This window comes from Struthio camelus, chromosome 5 (genome assembly GCF_040807025.1).
Source record: "Struthio camelus isolate bStrCam1 chromosome 5, bStrCam1.hap1, whole genome shotgun sequence".
Lineage (NCBI taxonomy): Eukaryota > Metazoa > Chordata > Aves > Struthioniformes > Struthionidae > Struthio > Struthio camelus.
The window spans coordinates 28,357,594-28,381,377 of NC_090946.1; the positions used below are offsets into that span (position 1 = coordinate 28,357,594).

At 38.3% G+C, this 23,784-nt stretch overlaps 1 protein-coding gene across 5 annotated transcripts; it reads right to left on the minus strand.

Annotated features, from left to right (window-relative positions):
- Nucleotides 1-5,060: 5,060 nt before the first annotated feature.
- On the minus strand, nt 5,061-13,805 carry ARL14EP (ARF like GTPase 14 effector protein). Of its 5 annotated transcripts, none has more exons than XM_068945287.1 (4): nt 13,693-13,805; nt 9,339-9,846; nt 8,157-8,287; nt 5,061-6,623 (listed from the first exon to the last, which is right to left on the minus strand). In XM_068945287.1, exons 2-4 carry the CDS (start codon nt 9,759-9,761, stop codon nt 6,395-6,397), a joined length of 783 nt encoding a protein of 260 aa, XP_068801388.1. In that variant the 5' UTR covers nt 9,762-9,846; nt 13,693-13,805; the 3' UTR covers nt 5,061-6,394. The 5 variants fall into 5 exon arrangements, with proteins under 5 accessions (XP_068801388.1, XP_068801387.1, XP_009677750.2 ...); XM_068945286.1 differs by having other exon boundaries at nt 13,570-13,794; XM_009679455.2 differs by lacking the exon at nt 13,693-13,805 and adding an exon at nt 13,334-13,473.
- Between the last annotated feature and the right edge of the window lie 9,979 nt (nt 13,806-23,784).

Here is a 23,784-nt window from a genome sequence, read left to right on the forward strand (position 1 = left end):
CTTTTGTTTTAATTTAAAACGCTCATCTTGTACTTGAATCTGCTCTATTGCAACCTCACTGACCTGGGGAGTGCATCTCTTGCCTTGAGTGAGATTCCTGAATCCGTCCTACAAAGAAAACCACGCTGCTCAAGTGAATGCAGATGTATTCCTATAAAGTGCACCAGGAAAAGTTAGTGGTCAAGTTTGCAGTAAACTGATGCCCTCTGCTGGATATGAGAAACTTTTAAAATGTTTAAAATTTTGTTTAAATGTTTAAAATGCTTACATTTAAAATGTAAAACTAGGCTATTTTTTAAATCAGAATGTGTTTCAAACAAAATCCCTAGAAGAGTGAACTGGACAGTTTAAACTGGCGGCTTTAATGCTGACTCTAGCAAAGTTTCTGTCACTTAAGATGTGACAGATGTGCATCTGATTGCCTAACCTCTGTGTAGTTGTGTAACCGTGGGAGTTTAGCATATGCCTATGTGCATTTTTCTGTTGATCCTTTGTTGACAATATTTGTAAGATCTATATAAAAAAGGCTAAACAATATTAAAATAGGAAAAAATAAATTTAGACTTGCCTTAACTCAATTTTCTGCCTCCCCCCCCCCCCCCCCCCCAAAGGCTTTTAGTCTTAACTTTTGGATTTTTGAAATCATGCTTTCTGTGTAGGTCTCTCCTTCTTGCTGTTTCTGATTTCTTTTGAATCTCTTGGGTGACCATTCAAAATTAAGAAGAAAGCTTACTCATGTTAGTTTCTAAGTGTTGTGAACTAAATTGATTAAAAGAAACCCAACTACATGCTGTGTCTCAAGGAAATGTTATAACGTGTCCCTGCCATTTTGACTGCTATGACAGAATCCACAGCCATTGCAAGATTCCTACATGCCATGCATTAATACCTTATTTAACATCTATGCTGGATGCAACCATTACATAAGAAATTCCTTTTTTCTTGCAGAGTACTAGACACTGGAGTCCTTTCATGTATGTTCAGGAGCCTAGATTCAAATTATGCCAAGGACTTACGTCAGACAACTCTGAAGTCTTCAACTTGTGCTTGTTTGAATACTTAAGCCCACTCAAGTAGAAGTGTTTAGTTTTTCCAATGCAAGAATGCTCTTGAGAGAGTTAGCTGAAAGACGGACCCTCTCATTTTGCCTGTCTCCTATGCTTGGCTTTATTCAGACTCTTATTTAATGAACCTGAAAGTCAAATAATCAAAAAAAGGATCAGTGAAAACTGTGTCCAGAACTACCAAAGTATTAACAAATCTGATATTATTAAAGGTTTAGTTACAATGATTAATACAAAAGAGGATTATATGTACTCTGCTCAATGAAGTCGCAATTTCTCAGAGGCCACTTTTCTCTTCTCAGTTGGCATCATTCATTTCCCCTTCACAACCTTTCCCAGAGATAAATGCCTTTTAGTAGCATAGATACTGGAAGTGTCAATAAAATGCCCGCTTTGAGTTAATCACCTGAATACACTGTACATAGGGATTGCTTTTTGGGTCTTTAACAGGGAGCATCCCAGGGAATGTTTTATCACTGCTTGAAACCTTCAACTCCACCAAGAAAAAATAGGGCACATCATATCTTAGATATGACTGCAAGGTTTTGATGCAAGTCTGACTGGTGTCAATAGGAGGATTCCTGCTGACTTTAGAAGATGCTCAATTTGACTCTCTATTTTAAATTTGTGTGAGAAAGAAACCAAAAATAGCATTTAACACTGTACTTAAGAGATCACACATCTGGAACCTGTGTTTAATAAACTCATTTGATCCAAGAGGTATATATTATTCACAAAATACATTTTCATTGTCATTGATTTCCTTCTTTTGAATATGTAAGATTTTTTTTGAGACATTAATTTTTGCAATACCATGAGGCATAAGTTTTAACACAGTAACTGGGGTATGTCTACATGTATCAAAGAAAAGCCAACTGCAGATTTTAAAGTGGTTATAGTAGTTTCATAAACTTTAGCTTTTATGGAAAATAGTTGCTCCCTTTGGCTATATTCAAAAGAACAATGTTTAAGAGGCTTAGCTGTAGAATAATACAAAAAGATTGGGGACTATGTATGAACAACATGCACTTACTTTGGGATGGCGATAAAAATAGTTTGTTATGATGAGGAGGTAAGATTGTGTAGTGTTTAACTTTATAAAAATATACAGAAAAAAAAATCCAAGAAATTCATAGCTGTAAACATTTTAAACCTCGCAGAATGGTAAAGTTTGACTTGAAAAAACTCATCTTTCAATTGGAAAAATAGGAGGAAGACATGGAAGTGTATAAAAGCATATTATTCAACTTAATGACACACTATAACCTAGACTTATTAAGGAAATATGCTCTGGTTAGAATCTACCTGCTTTACAATGAATTGTATTAACTTAAAAAGTTGTCAGACATGAATTCCAAGCACCATAAAGATGATTATTTAAACAGTTATTTCAGTCACACTGTGCATGTAAAGCTAAAGTTTGCTTTAACAGCCAAATAAAACGTGGTGTGGAAACTAACATTTATCCAATTCAGCTTAATTTTTTTTTTAAACACAAAAGAACCAAACAATAGCAGGCACCAAGAAAATGGCAATGTACATTCCCATTAAGTATATAATGAAGATGGCTACACTGGATACCAATATATGGTAAACTGGCTATTAATCTAACTTTTGCGGCAACTGTCAAAGATGTGTAGTAATCTTGCCTGAACCCTGCAAACTTGGGCAGAACACGTACCTAAGAAGAAACATTTACATCACAATTAGATGAACTAAAATCTGTGGGCCTGACTATTGTTTAGGGGTATAATCAAATAATTAGTGTCATAATTCAGTTTGTCTACATGTCAGACTGCTTTCTGTCATCCTGTCTAAATTGGTCCAGAAATATGCATGACTTGGTTAACCATTACCATTATTCTTTTTCTTTCAACACTCTAGTAACTTTGGATTAGATGCCTGCTCTGAGTGGGGTGCTTAACAAACAGGAATGGCTCTGGTAAGAACCTGAGCAATATATTATGGCTTTGGGCAACCTGATACAACAATCATTCCTGCTTTGAACTGGTGTGTGGACCGGATGATCTTGAGGCCCTTTTCAACACAATCAGTCTACTTATTGAGTTTTGGGAGACAGGAATTGGGAGTTTCATGAATCGCAGATGTAAGCTTAGTCCACCTAGCACTGTTGGGGGAAATGGGGTTCACACTGACTCGCACTGGCAAGTATGTGGTATCATCTTGATAGGAAACTTTTTGCCATAACGTAAGGGCGAAATGTGAATTTAACGCCACTTGAGGACAGTGTGCAAATGAGACCACGATCTTTACTATAATCCTGTTTAGATAGATATATTACATGTCTGTTTTTTTTTTAATGGCCAGCCCTGTTTTCCTGACACCTCACCTTTGTACAACAGTATCTTGAAAAACATGATGTGTCATCATCTTGCTCTACTTACTCTAAGAGCCCTAGTGCCATCTTCTATACATTGCAACATCTGAGCTTCCATTTCTAAAAGGAAATGCTATAGAAGTAGCTTGCTTGGTGAGATACCATTTCAATCAGCCCACAGAGGCTATGGGACTTTGCTGTCAGTTTTCCCAGGGAAGGATTCTTCTGTTTCTAAAAATATTAGCTTTTCATTCTGTATCAACCATTTATCTCCCAGTCTCTCAACTAACAGGCAATTTGAGTATACCAGCAAAAATAATATTGATGGGATTGTTGCAAGACAAGCATGAAGTGGGAAGGAAAGGTGAACTTGGCAGTACTTAACTGCAGTCACTATTGCAAGCTGGGGAAGATAACAGGCACTAGACAGCAATAATCACGTAGTTTTCCTGCTTTATTTTTCCCCCTCACCCTTGCTGCATTTCTTGCACTCACAAGGATGAGTCTGACAGTACTACTGCTGTACGAGGAAGGACAGATGTGCTTTCCTTTCTTTCCAGCTTTAACATGTGTAGATTAGACCTTTAGTTCTAGGGATTCCTTCAAATTTCCAAGGGTCTAGAGGATAAGACCTGAAAGGAAGATGACAGACCTCACCAGTAAACTAAGAGGGAACTGCTTGGGTTTGTGTGCCTGTTCCCATCTAATATAAACCACCTACTTGAAAGCTGAAGTTCTTCATTTCTGCTTGTGGATGTTTGCTCTTTGCACCGGGATGAAATGAAGGGACTTCAGATCTACTACAACTAGACCTCTAATAGCTGAAGAAACTTACGGTACACAGGCCTTGTTAATAGTATTTCTTAAGCTAAGAGAATAAAACAGGTCAGCTGACTTCCTACATACGTAACTAACAGATCTGAACAACGACCATCACCAAAAAATCCTGTTATACAGAAATAAACTAAGCCTTATGTACAGCAATCAATAGTACCCAGTATTTAGAACAGGTTTTCCGTCAAACAGTAGCCCTATGCATTTTGTTTGAGAAGAACTTGAGTGATTTATTTGGGAAACTCCGTAATTACTACTGAATTTGTAAACTGAAAGACTATTCAGTTTAATTCAGCCTTAATTATTCGGCCTTAACTTTAGAGATTTATTGGAGATATAGTGGTACAAGTCTAATACTGTGATGCTCTAGAAAATATAAACTACTTGCATTTCACTTTGAAACATTTAAACATTTACTGAATCCGAAGTCTAATTTTAGGCTTAGGTGATAAGTTACAGTCAAAGTTAGAAGTCTGTTATGCTTATTAACAGTGGGTACTGCTGACTCGAGATTAGACCAGCTTTCTCTTCTTCACTCTGATGTAGATAGAGAAGTGGAGATTTCTTTTTTCATCTAATTCAAAAGGTTGCTTAAGAGCTGAAACAGTCCCAAACAGGGACAAAACACACCAGCTACTAATTGCTGTGTCAAAATAAACACACGCTGTAGTCAACATAATGCAATGCGTTAAATGTCACTTGTAAGAAAGCCATCCGGAAAAGAGTGTAAACAGCATGCTACTGTTTAAAAAAGACTCCTGTGATAAATGTGACTGGAATCCAGGGCTAATAAGAGAGGCACATATTGGAAGAAGAGCCATTGCTCTGATCAAAGACGACAGTCTGTTTAATTTCAAAGAAAGTCTAACAGAAACGTAGCATATATGAGTCCTAAGTCGATGCTTATACTTCACTAGGACCAGCAGATGTCAGTACAACTCAAAGCACAACTTTGGGTTTTACAAACACAACCTCCTTCACATCATTTACCAGAAAAAGAAAATACTCTAAATAGTAAAATTATACAACTTTATCAAATTAAAGCCTTCAGAAGGCGATAGTTAACAGCACCCTTGAATAAATGTGATCCAAGATTACAGGTAGATCTTGCGACTCTGTCACATCCACAACAACAACAAAATGCCAGGGAATAGCATTTAATGTTACTCGTATTTCAATGATGAACTCTTTTCCTTGAATTTTGCTATGTTGTTAAGATCTTAATTTTCTGAGGATGAATATTATGTCAACCAAAAATAATCTCAATCCAACTGTTTTTGTACAGGTCTGGATAGCCTTAGCTTGGAAACAGACATCTGAACTCTCTTCAGCTGCACGTAAGCCCTTACGTTAAAAACAAGCAAAAATAAAAAAGGAGATACGACTGCTGAAGTTACAGTTCAGTTACACACCAATTACAAATATAACAATTATTTCAATTGCATTATAGAAAAAACAGCTAAACACTGTACCACAATGAAATACTTTGAAATATTTCTCAGTGCCTTGACAATCCAGTAACACTGTAACAGTGAGGCTTGAATTCCTGTAGAGAACTTGATCTAAATCTCAGTAACTTGGACAGGATCTGAACTCCTAAATACTTTTGAATCCAGTAAGTTACATGGATTGAATTTATCAGATGTAGCTGGCATATTCTATAGAAAATACATTCACTATTAATACTGCAGAAAACTTTATTATTAATATTGTACGTAATTTCATGAAGAATTTACAATAGAGAATTGTTTCACATAAAGAAAACAATCAAAACCATGAGATTCTGAAATAGAGAAGGATAAATGAGGGATGCGTGGAGATGGTATGTTCTGCAAAACAGTGTATGGAATGGTGGTGAGTGGCTAAGAACGTCACATAAGACTTCAGCACTTTATACTTCAGTATAATGCAAGACTGTTTAATGAGAACTTATTCATACGACTAACAAGACTGACTACAAGGTAGAATGAGGTGTGACAAGATATCAGTATGATAATGAATATTTCCATAATCATATTGAAAATGAATATTAAAGTGAGAGCATTGATCGCGTGCATCATGATAAATTCCAACGGCTTTAATTAAGCTCTAAGTGATAAATGTGCTGTGTTTAATCAAAGCCTGGAACACATAATCAGGGTAAATAATGCATATTACACTAACCCACATGCTTATTGCGAATGATTTCTCCTCCTTCTATCTCAATTTGCTCATATAGCCACTTGCGGTCACAGCGACATTCAGCTCCGCACTTGTTGGAACCACACTTGGGACAAGCATAGAAACAGCCCAGGCAATCTTCATCAAGACAATCGCAGAGATCCATTCCACTGTAAAGGAGGAGTCCCTGGCTATCATAGACTTTACTCTTTGCTGGTATAACTTGTCTGCATAATGAAAAATAACAGTTATTTCCACATTCAAAAATCCATCTATTTTGGTATCAAGTGGTTAATAGTTGTAGACAGAAGTTTGCTTTTTTCAGGTGTTAATTTAATGAGTCTAAAAGATGTACATATGTTACCATATGCAACAACCATTCCCTCTCCTAAATCATATCTTTACTGTTGTAGTGTGTTAGAACTCACTTCAAGAATGAGAAAGTTTTAATTTCTTTAACAGCATGATCACTTACTTATTCAACCATTTTTGGATATTCTTCTTATTTATGACGCAAATTTGACTCTACATTACCTTTCAGATTATGATGTGAGAATCTGCCTTTATTTACCTCTATCTCTTGTAACATGTATAGTTGCAGTTTAAAGGAGGTTATGTAGAATCATTCAGGGTGCACATGATAATTAAAAAATACTCTTTATGCTTTACTCATTACTCATCTGTTACAGCTCTGCTAAACTACAGAATCATAGGAAAAAGTCTGGTTAGGAGGGACCTCTGGAAGTCATCTTGTCTGACCCTCTGTTCAAAGTCAGCCCAACTTAGATTAGGTTGTTTGGGGCCTTGTCAAGTTCTGAACAGCTCTAAGGTCAGAGGTTCCAGAACATCTTTGATCCAGCGCTTGACTACATGCAACCTGAAAAAAAGTTTTCCTGACATCTTACAAGAATTTCCCTAGCTGCAACTTGTGTCCACATTGAGTAGAAGAAAGAAATGGAAGCGGAAGGGATAAGTAGTTTTGTGAGCAGCACAGGTAGTGTTGTCTGGTTGCTGTCTTGTAAGGTGAAACTTCAGGCAGAGAGCAGGGGAAAGGAACTAATATCTTTCTGCATGATTTTCATAAGTTCTAGGACTAGTTACAACTGAGATTTTTATCCCCCTCAAATTTGGTTAACATTGATTTGGTCCAAAACTTAACTGGAAAAAAACACAAAACTCAGCTGCATAAACCCCTCCTCTGTGTAGGATACCTGACTTTGAAGTTAGCCACATGAGAAAAGCTTAACTTGTCATCCAGCATGGCACAGCATGTTTGACAACAGTTTACTCACCTCCTTTTAAAGAAGGTAAGGTTCATCCTAACTTACACACTTTTGTTTCTGAGGTTACTGAAAGATGACAGCTCCCATCAATATTAAGTCTACTCTACTTTGTTCTTACTCTATTCAAGTTTAATTATTATTGGATTTCTAGTTTACACAAATTGATAGCTTCATCTATGGTCTGCTGTGTAGTATTGCCACACCTTACCAAATACTTGTTCTTATTTTAACTGATTGAAATACGGACTGTATTCTTTTTTAACCTTCTGTTCTGTTTTCCTCAACAATGCACGCGAGTTGTAGCAGCAGTTTAGTTTACTCATTGCTGTCTTTCAAAAACAAAATAAAACCAAAACCATATAAGCAAAATATATTCTATACAGAAAATGTTAGCCTTACAGGGACGTTGATTGTCAAAGCTACACTATCTCAAAATGAAAGACAAGAAAGATAATAATGTAAATAATGGAAGCCTACCTGTCTGAATTAAATGATGTACTTTTTGTTTGCAGCCTTCTTTTTTCCCTTTTACTGGTCTCAGGAGTGAACTCAGTCTGTCGTCCCGGATTAGCAAACTGCAGAGACTTCAAAGCCTTAGCTGTACGCCCCTGAACAGGAACAGAAAATATCATTTGAATATGAACATCAACCTATATCCATAAGGAAATGGCCTATCAAGCCTGGCTTTTGGAACAACTGAGGTAAATTGTTGATCTCAACTCTGCACTGAATCTCCTAGCAGAAACAATTTAAGTCTCAAAAACCAACAGTACAAGCTTTAGAATAGCAGCTGTAATGGATTCGTACTTTCAAATTTCAGCTTCACACCCTATCAGTCTCCAAATCATGCTGACATGTCATCCAAAAAATAGTCATGTGGCTGCTTCTGGGCTGAAAGGGTAGTTGCTTCTAGATTGCATTTCTGTTATACCACAGGGCATATATGCATGAGCTCTTGTTGATCTGATTGTCCAAACTTCTATTGATTATCTGCAACCATCTTGAACAAAGCGCCCAACAATGTACAAACTGTATTCCAAACTCAGCACTTGAAGAATCTTTCTCCCACGCTAGTTCATTACCGCCCCTGAACAAAGGCCATGGCCTTCGCAGCTCAGACACCACACAGTACATTTAATTCACCTCAGTGCAGGTTTACTTGGTAACAAACTGCTAGAGATGGTTTATTTTTAAACTCAAGAGACCAAGACAGCAGTGTATCTCTACATCCTTAGAAGCAACCTTTGCAATGTTCAGTTTTAAGCACACAAGCTTATCTTTTGCTAGGCCTGAAAAATAAGTTTAAATAAATGCTAGGCAGCAGTCTGGTATTTACATAGACTTAGAGGAGTAAATCACCCTAGTACAATCACTTGAATTAAAAAGACCTTAATATTTAATTAGGGAACAGGATTATTTTTAAAGGTGAAAAGTTCAATGTGTGCATACACTTTGAAAAGGCGCTCAGCTGAACAGTCTTTCAAATAAAGGTTTAAATACAGTGAGCATTTAAAACAGAGACATTTAAAAGGCTATACTCTTTTATATTTCTCTTAAAAAAAAAAAAAAAGTTCATTTCATTATGTAGAACTTAAATGAAGCCCAATTCCAATAGCTTATAGAATTTAGAGGGGGTGAAAAACAGATCCATATACATACATCTGAATCAAGTTTTCTTCTTTGGCGATCTTCAGATTCAACATCCACGCTTCCATTTATTATCTGCATGCATTTGGGACAAAGCTTCCAACCAGGTACAAACTGCCTTCCAAACTTGGCACTTAGAAAAGTTGCATCATCTAAATCAATTGCACGTAAGTTTTTCTTTGAAAGTTTTCTGTGTATATTAAAGGGATCACAGCATGATTTTTGCAAGTCTTCAAATCTTTCAATGTAAATTTTTGCATGATGGAAGCAGATTGTATTGCTCTCTGAAAGGGTCATTCCAGTCCTAAGCTGAAGTAGCAGTAGGTCAGACGAAGATATATCTTGCTTAGTCTTGAAACCAGTGTGACGAGTATAGTAGGTCTTATGACATTCATTGGTAGCTTGAAGCTGAATTCCAACTGAACAAGGATCCATTTTACTTGATCAAAACAACTTCCTTTCCCTTATTTTGCCTAAAATGAATTCTATGTAGTCTTTGGTAGCTTCTATGAAGATCACCCTAGAGAAAGCATTAAAAATCCATCAGATTTATGCTGCAAGCCTTTACCTACAAGCTTGACAGACTAAGTTTAAATAGTTTCAAAAACAGTTTAGAGAAATTATAATATACTATAGCCTCCTAGTCCTGTTACAACTGAAAATACATTAAACTTAACTCTGGAATTAAACCATGCACCTTATACTCTTTTCAGAGGATGTTTTTTCAAGCTATAATATATATCAACTAAAAACGTTCATACCAGCAGCAGTATTACTTTCTCAAAGGCAATTTGGAAGCAAGGTATGAGTTGTTGGACAGCAACTCCTAGGTAGGTTTGGACAGCAGACTGCTCTAGTTACTGATTTCCAGGAGGGCCCCTCTCTTGGCATGCGAGTGAGGCAAATCACAATCCTAGTTAGTCAAGGAGGGCGACAAAGGAGGGCCCACAGGAGGACACTACTGCTAGCTGAACAATTCATCCATCCTGTTTCCAGAAAACAGCTGAAGTTAGGCTGCACAGCTTGTCTGACGGTACTAATTTACATCCAATAGCTCTTTCCCCCTGTGCTCCTGGGAGCAAAGAAAGGCTGGCACAATGCATAAGTGCAAGTCAATACACGGAATCAACCTGATCCTTTTCAAGAAACATCAGCCTGCAGGATACACAAAGATTAGTAGTTCTAGACATGTGCAGATGTTCAGGTCATATGGCCTTTGGCATGCAGCTCTCTCCAACAGATTGCTATGTCTGCATGATGTAAATACTGGGCAGTCGTTTAAGCATTAATACAATTACCAAAGATGTTTTTAGCTATTGCAGAGCTGTCTCACACCCATGCCAAAGCTTGCCGTAAATCCAGTGATGGCCCTATAACATTAGACCTGAGCCAATCTTTGCTACTTTTTGTGACAGCATAAAGTAATTTCTATTAAGAGAAATAAAAGAATTCATTTGCTTTCTAAAACACCCAAGAGCCCTAACCTAAATGAACACAACCTAACTGAGATCTTACAAGGTTCACCTACAAACTACTCTACAAAAACAAAATTAGGCTAACTAAAAAGCAGAGCCATTTATGCTAACCACTGGACAGGGCAATGCAGCTTTTTGATCACTACAAATATCATCCAGTGGTATAATGGAAAAATATTCTGGAATGATATTTTCAATAAAATAAATGCAAATAGTATCACACAGTCTAACGATAGGAGATTGAAATGCACAGATTTATCCTACATACAGAAATACGAATACAGCAGCTTTAGTGAAAAAGCTTAACACAGAATAATGAGAACTTAGTAGGCCCTTAAAATACTCTAAAAAGCCATTGCTTGGGGCATTTTTGCAGAGAAATCCCCTTGACTGTAATGCTTTAGTTTTCCTGAACTAAATGAATATATTTAAAGCAATTACATAACACATTTCCCTATATTAAATTTTAGGTACAGTAGTTTAAAGATCTTGCATAGAGCATAGTATTGTCTAATGGTGTAAGTATTCCTAGTACAAATTACATGCTGGGCTATACTCAGACTGGTAACCTTGTTTTAAGGAAAAATTTTATATTTGATTCAAGATAGAAACGAATAACTGAACAATTATTTCTCAACAATAATTTAGAAATTGGTCTCAGCCTATTGTTAAGAATGCTCCAGCTTTTCAGATTTAAAAGCAGAGTTCATAGAGGCAGTAGGAGTACTGGATGTGGAGGCAACAATGTTATAAATACCTCAGCTGCAGAAGAAGGGGTGTATTTTATTTTGAGCACACAGCAAATATAGTTCTGGCTTTTGCAAATTATCTAGAAATTGAAAAACTGGTATTTAACGGATTTCTAAGGTCAAAACATAAATCTTGTATTTCAAGGACTACAACTAACCTAATCCCAAATTACTAGGTTATCTAAACTTTTAACTAAAATTTCTGTAATATAAGTCAGTTAAAGATCTTTCTTGTGCTTTGTGCAGCTCTTCTGATCTGCATGAATTACACAGAGATGACAGGAAACTGCAGCAGAAGGGCTAAAATATAGACATGACTGGAGTTTTAAAAATACCTGCTTCATATAAAAGCCTATGAACTTTACCATTAAATGCCTATTTAAATAGAAGAGTATACCTCACTGGACTCTGTAATTTTATAAAATTTATTTTCTAACTTTAAAATGTCACACTGTGGAACACTTCACATCAGAAATGGTGTTTCTTCAATTTTTTTAACTCAAATCTCAAATTTTTCTACATTAGTGTCTGTTTTTTTGTTTTATGAATGGAATTTTTTCCATTGAGTGCCCAAAGTTAGTCTGTCTTTTGAAATAAGATAACTGGAATTCTATAAGACCAAAGCATGACACACCAGAGTTCACATTTTGTTTTCATCAGCAACTGATTTTAAAAAGTTCTTCAGAAAGAGCATAAGAATAGCATAAATGTCCTATTAATGTTCTTGAGGATTCTCTTATGTTCTGTGGAGAATGTGTTTGATATGCCTCATGTCTAAAGGATTATGATACAAAAGGCTTTTCCTATAAGAATTAAGGACAATTGGATATTGCATTTTTCAACCCTGACAAGACACTAAATTCTCTAAAATAGCTAATTTTTTTTTTTTCCACTAAGGATAAAATAACTTACTTAATCTTGCTTTTCAAAAACTAATTTTCAGATAAGACCTCGGTAAGTGGAATACACAAATATTTCTTTTTTTCAGCATTATTAGGTACATTTAAACCTAAAGCCATTGCTGGTTAATACCAACTAACTTGATTCAAGTAAGTCTATTGTAGGCTATGTACTAAATGTACTTCAGAGGATAAAACAAACAAATGTATACTTCCAATTCCTGCACTGGCAGGTGAGGAGGAAATATTTTTATATTTTATACTTGATGAATATAAAAATAACAATATACATTTTTCCAAACCAAAAAATATACATTTTCCAAACTTGCAGATGCTTAGAAGTCTGAATTCTCAGAAGACATTCTAGTTAAAAGAGAAAACAATTATTATCAATTTTTATAGAGGGCATAAGTTATTAAATTGCTATCCTTAGCAGGCATCTGTCTTGCCAGATGACTGCAATACCTGAAATACTGATGTATTAAACTCTGAGAAAGCAAATCTCAAGTGGATCAAGTTATGCATCTTACTTGATTTGTAAGAATTCTTGGCAGAAGCAAAGCCCCAGATGCGTTTCTTCCCCCCTCTACTTGGGAATACACAGCTTTTAACCTCTGAACTCTCCTTGGTGGAAATGGGAGAGCTTTAAAAACCAATTACTCTAACGAAGGCCTCTACTCACAAGTGTGAAAACTGCAATTAGCGTTTATCGCACAGACCACAACAAACTAAAGCAGAGGAAAGCAATGAAGACCAGCACTGCGAAGCACTGGTTCAGCAAAGGTTTCCTAGTCTCGCACTGCAGGTGGAAACAACGACGGCAGGAAATACGGTTTCGACTAGCAGCGCTGAGTCGAAGGGAAAGAACAGTCCGTAATCCCCACCTCCAAACACGTTACGCTCGCTGCCGGCAGCAGGCCGGGCCCGGCGCGGTGGCAGGGCACCGGAAGAGCTCTGCACCGTGCGGGCCCGCCCCGGGGCCCGCTAAGGCGGCGCCTGCCCGCCGGCTCCACACGGCCCCGGCAGCCCCTCCCCCGCCGCCAACGGTCGCCTCGCGCCGCCCTTCCCGCCGCCGCCGGGCGCGCACCGCGCCCCTCAGGCCTCCCCCCCCCCCCAGTACCTCGCTGTGGACTTTTCTGCGCCTTTGTCCCGGGACCCCGGCGCCCGACTTCCGCGCTCCCCCAACCGTAGCGGCCATCAACCAGCCCCCTCCCCCGCCGCCTGACCTCGAGCAGCGGCTCACCATAGAGCAGCGAGACCGCCGAGTAGCCTGGAGGGGCACTTCCTGTTGGGGGGGAAGAAGGAAACAAGGTGCTTGTCACTGTAGAGGGGCGGAAGGAGGGGAAGGTCACGTGGCCAAAAGCCCTCGCCATTTCCGCGTGGTTCCTCATGGGACGCGCCGGCCGGCTGGGCGCGCTGCGCATGCGCTGCGGCAGGTGTGAGAGGGCGGGCGCCTGCTTCCCGCCTGGCGGGCAGCGCGTGCTGCGGCGCGAAGCCCCCTTCCCCCCCCCCCCCCCCGCAGTCCCCAACGGTCACTGGCGCGGCTCGCGGCAGCCCTGAGCTGCGTGAGACACGGCCGCGCGCGAGGCTGGCTCGGGGCACCGTTGGCCCTGGGTGCAGGCAGAGGGGGAGCGGGCCGTGCCGGCCTGAGCGCAGCGGCCCCTGCCTGGTGCTGTGGGGGGAAGACGTTGCTGCTCTCTGGGAGACGTCGCCCTTGAGTTGAGGGGCTGTTTTGGTTATCGCAGCTAGTGATTTCCACCCTTGACCTAATGAGTTAAAAAGAGAGTTCGCACAGGTAACGTGCAAGCAACGCTTAAACCTGCTGGGCCCAAAACGCGCTGAGACCGTTGGGGTGGGGTGACTGCTCTTGGCCGGCCTGCCACGAGGGGTGGCAGTGCTGAAAGCTGGAGGGCAGCTGTGGTACGATGTTGTGTGCTGACAGCAGTACTTTAGGGCAGGATTTGGCCTGTAGTATGTAGGAATTAGCTCAAGTCTTGGAACCAGGTCAGGTGTAAAGTGGAATTTGAACCTGTGCAGGGGTATGTGTGGACGTGCTCACGCACACGTACGTTGGAGGAATAGAGAGGGGCAGCCGCTAAGGAGGGTAGTTGGGCGCCACAGGGCGGTGGCAGGGTGTAAATGGCACTCCGAGCTGCCTGTGTACAGCCTTGCAAGCACTGCTGATGCCTTGAAAGAGTATTTAATGAGGAGTTCCACAATTATCAGACCAGGAAAATTTCAGGGAGTCATTTGCTTTACTTTTTTTTTTTTTTTCCAGATTCTTTGCTATGATGCCTTTCCCCTGAAAGGGGTGCTACTGAAGTGGTATTATTTATTCTAAATCATACAGAAATGTGGAAAATCTTTTGCTTTATTTAGGAAGAAACAGACTTTCAGTGGTGAGGATTTCTCTCAAAAATCTGTTAGCTTTTTTTGTAGATTTTAGAATATCTTCAGGACAATGGATCTCTCCAAGGAAAAGGTATAAAGTTTTGAATGCTGCTCATTTGTTGTATGGCTGGATAGCTACAAAGTACCCGACTTATTATAGTAGCTTTTGGAGCAATGATGGTGATAAACAGAACATCCATGTGCTAATAAGTGCCTTAAATTTATAACACTGATGCTAAAATAGAATGAGTTATTTTTCCAATTGTAATGATACTAGTGATGTTTAAAGAAAGCCTTAATTTACCACTTAGACCTATAATAACTCTTCATGAGTTTGTCTGTTCCTGTTGAGAATTTTGGAGTTTAGAAGGAAAACCCTAGTACAAGAGTATCTTTCTGCTATTTCTGTTTGGTTCCCCTCATTCCAGAATGGATTCAAATCAGAATATTTTAGGGAATGTTGTTGTTGATTCCAGGCCTTTTCAAAAGGCCAGTTAGCCTTTTGAAAACATTTCTCTTCTAATAAATAAGATCTGATAAGCAGATTTGTTATTCGCTGAGCTGCTCTACCTATGTTCTTTCTGTGGCATACGATAACTGTGCATGCATATTGCTGGGTTTTGACATCATAAAACACAAAAGAACTGTGAGATAGTTCACTTATGTTTCTGCCCACTCAGAACTATTCCCAGCTGTCCATCAGCATCTCACAGCCCAATAACATCAGCACCAAATTAAGACCACCCAGTAAGTCACTCTAGAGCCTTAAGTCTCCCTCCCTAATCATTTGTAACTACCTACTAGCTGTGTTTCCAGCAGAATTTCAGTGGATGGTAAGAATAAGGAAGACAAATTTTAGTCAAAGCAAATACAGAAAGGGATAGCATGAACCAAAAAATTTCATTTTAATGAGCCATAGAAACTAATACTAGTAACCTGAATAGTTATAGTGAGTAATAGCTTACCTGAAACCTAAGGCAAAATACAGCTGATAGATAATATGGTAACAGATGACACCTCATTCTCTTTCTAAACAACTAAGTGACATCAGTACTTTTATAAGCAGTCACTGTAAAAAAGTTTTCAGAACTGAGCTATGGCAGTGACTAATGCCAGTCTTGATTCACCATATAATTTGGGAGTAGACCAAGGCTGGTTAAAGTTGTGATTCAAACAGCCGTTAGGCTTGATTTTATCAGGAGTATTCCGAACCTGGAGCTAGGGTAGAGTCTTGGACCTGGTAAATACTAGCCGAGACTAAAAGAAGCTAAATTTGCCTTGAAGGAACACTATTGGCTTGAAATTTATAGCCAACTTAGAAAACAAGCTACATCTACGTGTTAAAAATACACAACTTCCTTTAAGGCCTAGAGGTCATTTTTATGGCGTTACTATATTTCCCCATTAAAAAAATATTCCTAGCGTAGTGAAGTACTGAAGCCAAGTGAGCCCAAATGTTAGCAACAGCACAAAAGATTCAAAGTGAGAAAGTGGAGGATTTTCTCTTGTAGTCTGTTATTCATATTACTTTGGCATTACTGGTAATGAGACTTATGAAATAAGTCAGGTAGAATATGATTTTGAAATTGTCTATGTCCTGTTAAAATATAAGGCTGCAAGTCAGGATGTCTTTTCATTTAACTCCTTGTCGCAGCACTGAAGAGTTGGTGTGATAGCTGTCTAAAATAGTTAAAAGCCTATGGAGATGAGTGAGAGAGTTTTACACTTAACTGCAGAAGACACTCAGAATTCCTAAGCACTGGAATCTAATGCTTTAATCTTAGTGTGACAGTTACAGGATGTAGGCTATGGCATTTTCTCTTTCTCCATCTGACTATTAATAGAAAATCATTCTAAATTCCATTTATGTTCCTTAAGTCATACATTGGCTCAGGGTTGACAGAGAGACTGTGAAGTGCTATCATTCAGGGAGGGTGATGAGGCTTCCTCTGCTGACTTGTATTGCTTGGGATGAAATGTGTGGAATTAATGAAGGGGAATAATTCATGAGAGGAGATTTTTGAGATGCAGGTTGTGACATCAATTTGTATTAAATAAGTATGGGGAGAACAATGAGGTGTGTATATTCACTTTTTCAATGCTAGTGCCAATCTGTGAGGCTGATTGTATAGGGATGGATCCTGATTTTGGTTTATCCTTGTGTTAAGTTATAAGAAGTTTGCCATCGTGGATTTAGACCGTCTTTGGTTGATCATATTAGCTTTAATCTACATAAATGAATTATCCCTTAACGAGGGAAAAGTTTTACATTTAGAAAAAAAGGATTATAGATATGGAGGATGAAAGATAAATAAGGTCATGATCTAGATGCGCTAGTCTCAGTAAAAATATTCTCATGTATTTCAGTAACAAAGGACTGTAACTTAAATATGTTTTTATGCCAGTGCAGGTTGACTCCATCTGCTATTTTCATATATATATATATATATAGAGAGAGAGAGAGAGAGTATATATCCATTTGATAATTGTTCTGCCAAAGCTTGTACTGTGAAGGAATGCGTGCTTCCAAAGTATTTTTCAATAGATTTAGTGTTGTGGGGTAGTAGAAGTCATACTTTCTGAAACCAGTTTTGATCTACTTGCCCAGATTCAGTAACTAGTCTGTACCTCTGTTTACAGACGTGTAACACTGGATAAAATAATATTGAGCTCCATCACTTAAATTGCTATGTCTAATTATAGTTCTGATTTTTCAGAATTCGAAGCGGTGCCTATTTACTGCCTCAGTAAGTTGTGTCAAGTCTTTAATGAATGCCTGCAAAACCCCTGGGTAGACCTGGAAGAAGGATGGTATTAGCACTGCATTCAGTAAAAATTTCAAGTAGCTCAGGTCGATTCCAAAGATAATCAAGTTAGAATTTTTGTGGGAGAGGACTCCCTGAGAGAGCAAAAAATAAATCTTTTGGTGTTTTTTTTTTTTTTTCTCTCCTGGAGCATTACCTGGGTTTCTTGTGTTTTAGTATCTTACTATTCAGTTGTAGATGAGCAGCATTGTTTTGAGAGCTTATGGCTTAGCCATAGAAAACTTTAAGAATATGTTATTTAGAAATTTAGTTTAGCTGCATAACATTTAGGCAGGTTAAGCTAGAAGCCAGCAAAATGCTGATAAGAGTCAGTGTTTTCTTCTCCAAAGTTTAATCTAAACAAATTAGACAGTGTTATCAAATTACTTTATATTTTTTAACTGAAACAGATAAAGATAATCCACTGTCTAGTGCAAAAACTTTTGTATCACATGAAGTGACTCTTTTGAATTTGGGTGTTAAGTGAAAATAAAATTTGTAATAAAAAAGTGCCTAATTTAGGTTATATATTTTTGTTACAAGCAGAGTTCCTGCCTCTTTTCTGCAGAGTTGAAGGTTTTTGGGCAAACATCACTGTGTGACTACCACCTAGCAAATATGCTGGGAACCTAAGCAGGCATAGATGTTGTTTGCTTTGAGTTTTTCGGTGAATTTTCCTGTGAAGTGTAGTCATGTGCTCTTTGGAATACTTCAAGTCAGAAATAGTGGGAGTGTAGCAAAGGAAGAAGAAGAAAAAGGCTGTTGATTGTTCCTCTCCAATTTTTGTAGGGAACATTTTGGCACAGAAGTAAACCTTTGGTATCAAAGAGTGCAACATAAATTCACTGTGAAGTGGCGAATTCCTGTGTGAGGTACAGTTCAGAACATCTGAAGCTACATAAGGAAAATGAAGACTCGGGGCAGAAAGGGAGTGATCTCAGTTGGAAGAATTATTGTATGAGAGTCTTGAAAACAGGAAGGGAAGATTTAGTGGAAGAAAACAGGTGACAAATTCGGAGTAAATCCTAAGATGCATTTGAAATAAGTATCGTATGGTGTTTGCCTTTAAGCATGGCTTTTTCGTGACTGCCACACTGCCATTCTTCTTGCATCTTGTCTATTGCCTTACACTGTGGGGATCCCCACCTCAGGAGACTGCATTCTTTTGGGACTGATTTTCATTACAGTCCAGAAGTAGGTGTTAGCCTGTTTAAATGTTGGTTATGGAACAAAAACACCCATTAGTTTATGGAAAGGTGTCAAAAAAGTGCCTTGGAGGATTTATCTTATGGCTATTTAATTTATCTTGCTCAACTGACTTTCTTCTGTGTTGCCATTTGTGAAGTTGTCTTGCTTTTACCCTTTACAAGGAGCTGCAGTTCCATTCTGAATGAGACCTAAATAAATACATTTTATTACAAATAAGAATAAATGTTAACTTTACCCTTTTGCCTACACAAACCCAAGTACAAGCATAAAGACATTCACTAAACCCTAAACATAGCTGCAAAGAAGTAGCCCACATAATGAGTTGGTCCTTATTGTCCAGTGAAAAGTGTGATGTCAAGTGCTGTGTTTTAACTAAGAGTCATGAACTAATGACTTGTCACCAGCAGAACTGTTTCTTTCACACCAAATCTTGAAGTTGCCAAAGTCTGGGTGTTGGCATAAGGCTAATGGTCTTTTTTAAAAAAAAAAAAAAAACACCTTAAAAAGCACCTTGGAATGTTTTGTAACATTATAGCCACTGCTATTTTGTGAGATATGGATATAAAAGCATGCAGATCCTGGCTTAAACCAACTTTTTCAGGCCTCAGTGTAGACTTTTTATTAGAATGTGGCATTATTTTAAAGATTATGGAATATTTTCAAAATATGGGTTTAAATTTTGACCCACAAATGTTGTAAGTGTTTGAGTTTGTATCTTGCTGCGTTTTTAGGGAAATATATATTATCTTTCTGTTTTGTCAGACTGCAAAAACGTGCTTAGAATCCCCCCAACGCTTGGATTCTCTCCTGTGTCACCACGAGAGTCATCTGCCTTACTGGCACCTGACTGGGAGGCCTCTTTGGGAATCTTTTGCCCTTTCTAGCCTGTTTTCTTGATATCCTTTATGAATTTATTGTCTGGAATGTTCTGTCTGTCTACTCAGTGAGTTCTTTCTTTTCTCTGTGCCAAGCAGGATTTTGGCTGCTGCTTCCATTCTGCTCCTCTTGTTTGAGAAACTTCCCAGATGATGTAGCAACGAATGCATCACCCTGTTGCTATACTGTGCTCTTTGCTTTGAGACTGAAAAAACGTGCTTTGAAACATGGATGTCTGCTTCCTTTGGAATCTTTACAGCATCTCTCTGCCAGGTTTATATCTCATTAGAAATCCGCAATAGATAACACTTTTTTTTAATGTTTGTGCCTCAGATGGTGGTGATTTGCAGCAGGAGTCTTCTTTTCCCATCTGTAAAGGTATTGAATTTATTTCTGATTCAGAAAGCAGGGACGTTCCTTTTTGCTATTATTGAAAACAGTATCATTCAGCCTCTTTTTGGTCTCTTGGAGAACAACTAATACTTGCACAGTCCTAACTCCACTTAGTGCTTTCTCACTGATAACGGGTTAGGTTGTTCAAGAAATTTAGGATTTCACCTTTGCTTAGAAAATTGTTCTCTCCATGTTTAGACTGATAGAAAATGAAGGTTGTTGATCTGAGAGTAGGCCCAACAAACACATGTGGAAGCTACTGGTTTTTCATTGATTTTATGCTCAAGTGTTGTGTATATTGTTCTGTTACTTCTTCCCAATGCACTGTCATGCCTGAGGGAGCAAATAACACAGATAACAACAAATGCACGTCTATGAGTAAGCATCAAATCTGAACGTAAGCGTGGACTTAATCGGTCATACGTTATTCTAAGAAGTCTGGTGTGGTTGTTTCTTATTAAATAGAAGAGGCCGATTTGTGGTTATTTCCCTAGCTCTTTTATGCTCTCTCCCAGAGTTAGAGCGCTCTAAGGCTGACTTAACAGAACATCAAAGTTCAGCAGGAAGAGGAATGGATAGGTCAGCATTCAGGTCTAGGAGTGTTAGCTGTATAGCTGCCATGAGGCTTCGGTCATTGGCAAGGACTGTACTTAAGTCTCAGTTTTTGAATCAAACTGCTGGCAGCGATTTTTAGCCGTTTGCTGGAAACTTACTGTATTACAACATCTGTAAAGGGAGAAATTTTCCTATGATATGTTTATGCAAGAAAAAACTTTTGTTGACCTATGCTGGCGTAAAAGTGTTTCTGCTATTATGGGTAGCTGATATATACTATATTTTGAAAAAGCATACTTTCTGGGATGAATAGCACCTATCTTAACACTCATTAGCTTGTTACCTTAGCCAGGAAGTCCTAGTCAATATCACCATTTTATTAGGACCAGCAAAAGAGAGACTTGGGAAATTGAACGACCTGGTGAAGTCATTCATAGTTCAGTAGCCAAGTAAGAAGAGCACCTAGCCAGTCCCAGGGTAGACTGGTGTTCCATGTGAGCACCTGTGCAAGGGTTTACTGGTGCAATTGTATTTGTAAAATTCGTATGGGAAACATGTTTTAGTATGGACCATTGCTTTCGTGAGTCCCTATTGCAAGAATGCCTTTGCTTGTTAAGCTTGCTGTTCTTAACAGATCGGTTCAGCCACCCTCCCTCAGTTACATTCGCAGAACAACAAGTCTTGGAATGCTTGCGACAGAAACGTTGGAAACTGACTTTTACATTTAGCTATCAATGTATTGCAGGACTTTTTAATCAAACAGAAGACTGCAGTATTAAAATGGCCGGTGAGGCTAGGTGTATACGTAAACCAAAAATACATCGGTGACCTCAGATTTTTTTCAGTGCTCTTCTGCTATAGTAACTGGGTTCTACACAAAATTTTATAACTGTATTCTTCCATTCTGCAGCATTCTGCTCCAAGACTCACTATATACTGAAGTTTCTGTCAAACTTATCTGACTACTGTAGCAATGGGAATCACCATGGTTCCTTGAAAGCCTTATAGAAACGTCAGACAGTTGTCCCATGAAACCTTTACTTGAAATCAAGTTTATTTATATCCTTTTTGCTTTTACGTTAAGAGTGATTTTTTTCCCCCCTAAAATATGAGAGACAGTTGCATTGTCCAGCAGTTTAGCAGCTTTGTGACAAATTGGTGACCTGACAACGCTCTGTTTGCCCCTGGATTTCATGCATCATTATGTATTTGGAGAGAAAGCAGCACATTTGTTTGTCTGCAACTGATAGGTCAGTTAGCAGGTACCAGCGCAAATAGTTATAGTCTGAATGGAGTGTCTTTTAACTTTTGAAAGCTCACATAAAACTATTATATGTTATACTAGGTAGTGTTACTTAAAAACCTTCAAGCAATCAGATTTTGGATTTTTGTTTAATCCAATGTCTGTCTCTGTCATTTTGAAAGCTAAAATAAATGCTGGGTGAAAATTCTAGGGTTTTTTTCTCTCCCTCTCACAAACACAGTAAACATATTCAACCTGAGATTGCTTGCCTGATGTACTTTAGAGTGTCAAAGCCAACCTACTGCTAATTATTACCTGCTATACGGGAACAAAGCAATTTACAATGAGTCAGTCAATCTACAGTGAATCAGGAATGTTGTACAGTAGTTCATAAATGACAGCAACAATTGTCTTTATAATTTTTATTAAATCAAAGTACACATACTTAGAGGACATTTCAGCTTCCTGTATACCTAATAATGGATATATGCTAATACAAGCAGCTGTATTTATAAAGAAAACTTACTGCCAATATAAAATGATACAACTGTATTAAAGAAGACATAGAAAAAGCTTCTTATATTTAATTTTGGCATTATTTAAGAGCTTTTTGTTTTGCTTTTTCAAATTACAGGTTTTTGCCTTGTACCTTCTTACTCTGCTACGGATAACTAGAGAACAAGAAAGATAATATCACACAACATGTAGTTAAGGTTTATTTATGGAGGGAGAAGGTGATAACATTTTACACTTCACTGAGACTCCTTGTTTCTGTTTTCTTTTTCCAGCTTTCTTTCAGTGCCAGCATCGTAGCTGAGCGGAAGACAAAGGTCTTGGTCATTAGGTCGAACTGAGTCACTATTTTCCCACAAAGTGCTGAGGGAAGGCTCTATAGCGTGTATGTAATACTGGTTGTTGAGATCAGCTGTAGCGTACTTTAGGTCCGTGGCGCAGCCTCAGTAGTGAATTACTCTAGGATGACATGTCTTTTCGCTATATTTGAACACCTTCCTGTGGGGTATCCTCAAGAGGCTTGTTAAGGCAGCTTACACCACTAGCCAGGTTTACTTATTCATGTTTTAATAGTCTTCTCTATTCATTGCTAACTTCAAATGCTCTTTTCAAGACTGTCCCTGGGTGTATTGCATACTGTCTGCGCAATAATGATCTGCTACCATTCTATCATAATGTTTTTCTCTTAAGGTTATTGTCCTCTCTATCTTGGAGGTAATCACAGTATGTAAGCTTGCTTGTTGATTTCTGACAACATTCTGCTGCTTCATATCTCAAAGGTTTTGTTTCTTGCATGTCAATAACATGAATTTACCATGATGCACATCTGAAGTTACTGTGGAAAAACAAGTTATTTCACCATTTAAATCACTTTATTTTTGGAGATTCTACAGGTTTCCTGAAGTTTCATAGTTAAGTGTGCTGTTTCTGACTTTATTTTATTTCTTTGGAACAGCCCTATGTCATTCTTAGACAGTTGAACAGTTGCTTTGTACCTTCTGCTTGTGTATTTGTACCTTGATTGTTAATATCAATTTTTTATTGAGTCAGTGTACTGTATTAATGCTCTCTTTATGTAAGAGAGTCAGTGTTTCTCACCAATGTTTTTTAACCAACTCCACCATTCACTGTGTTCCACCTCAAAGAGTGATATGGTCAGTGTATCTGAGGTGGTTCAGAGAGTCAGCAAAGAGACTCCTCCGGCTTTGTGCGGTCTTTCCAGGGATGGTTCCACAATCAATTCTGTGTGACTAGGGATAGAACACACTCTTATCTCTTATTCTATTCAGCAGTAAGATATTTCTTTCTTTTTTTTTTGTATTAAATTAACTGAGATGTTTTGTGATCACTG

Excerpts from the sequence above, each read along its gene's own strand:
- ARL14EP (XM_068945287.1), bottom strand. The coding sequence starts at position 9,761 with ATGGATCCTTGTTCAGTTGGAATTCAGCTTCAAGCTACCAATGAATGT. Across the intron at positions 8,288-9,338 it reads GAAGAAAACTTGATTCAGAT|GGGCGTACAGCTAAGGCTTT; the intron begins GTATGTATATGG and ends GTTCCTGTTCAG. Across the intron at positions 6,624-8,156 it reads ACATCATTTAATTCAGACAG|ACAAGTTATACCAGCAAAGA; the intron begins GTAGGCTTCCAT and ends TTCATTATGCAG.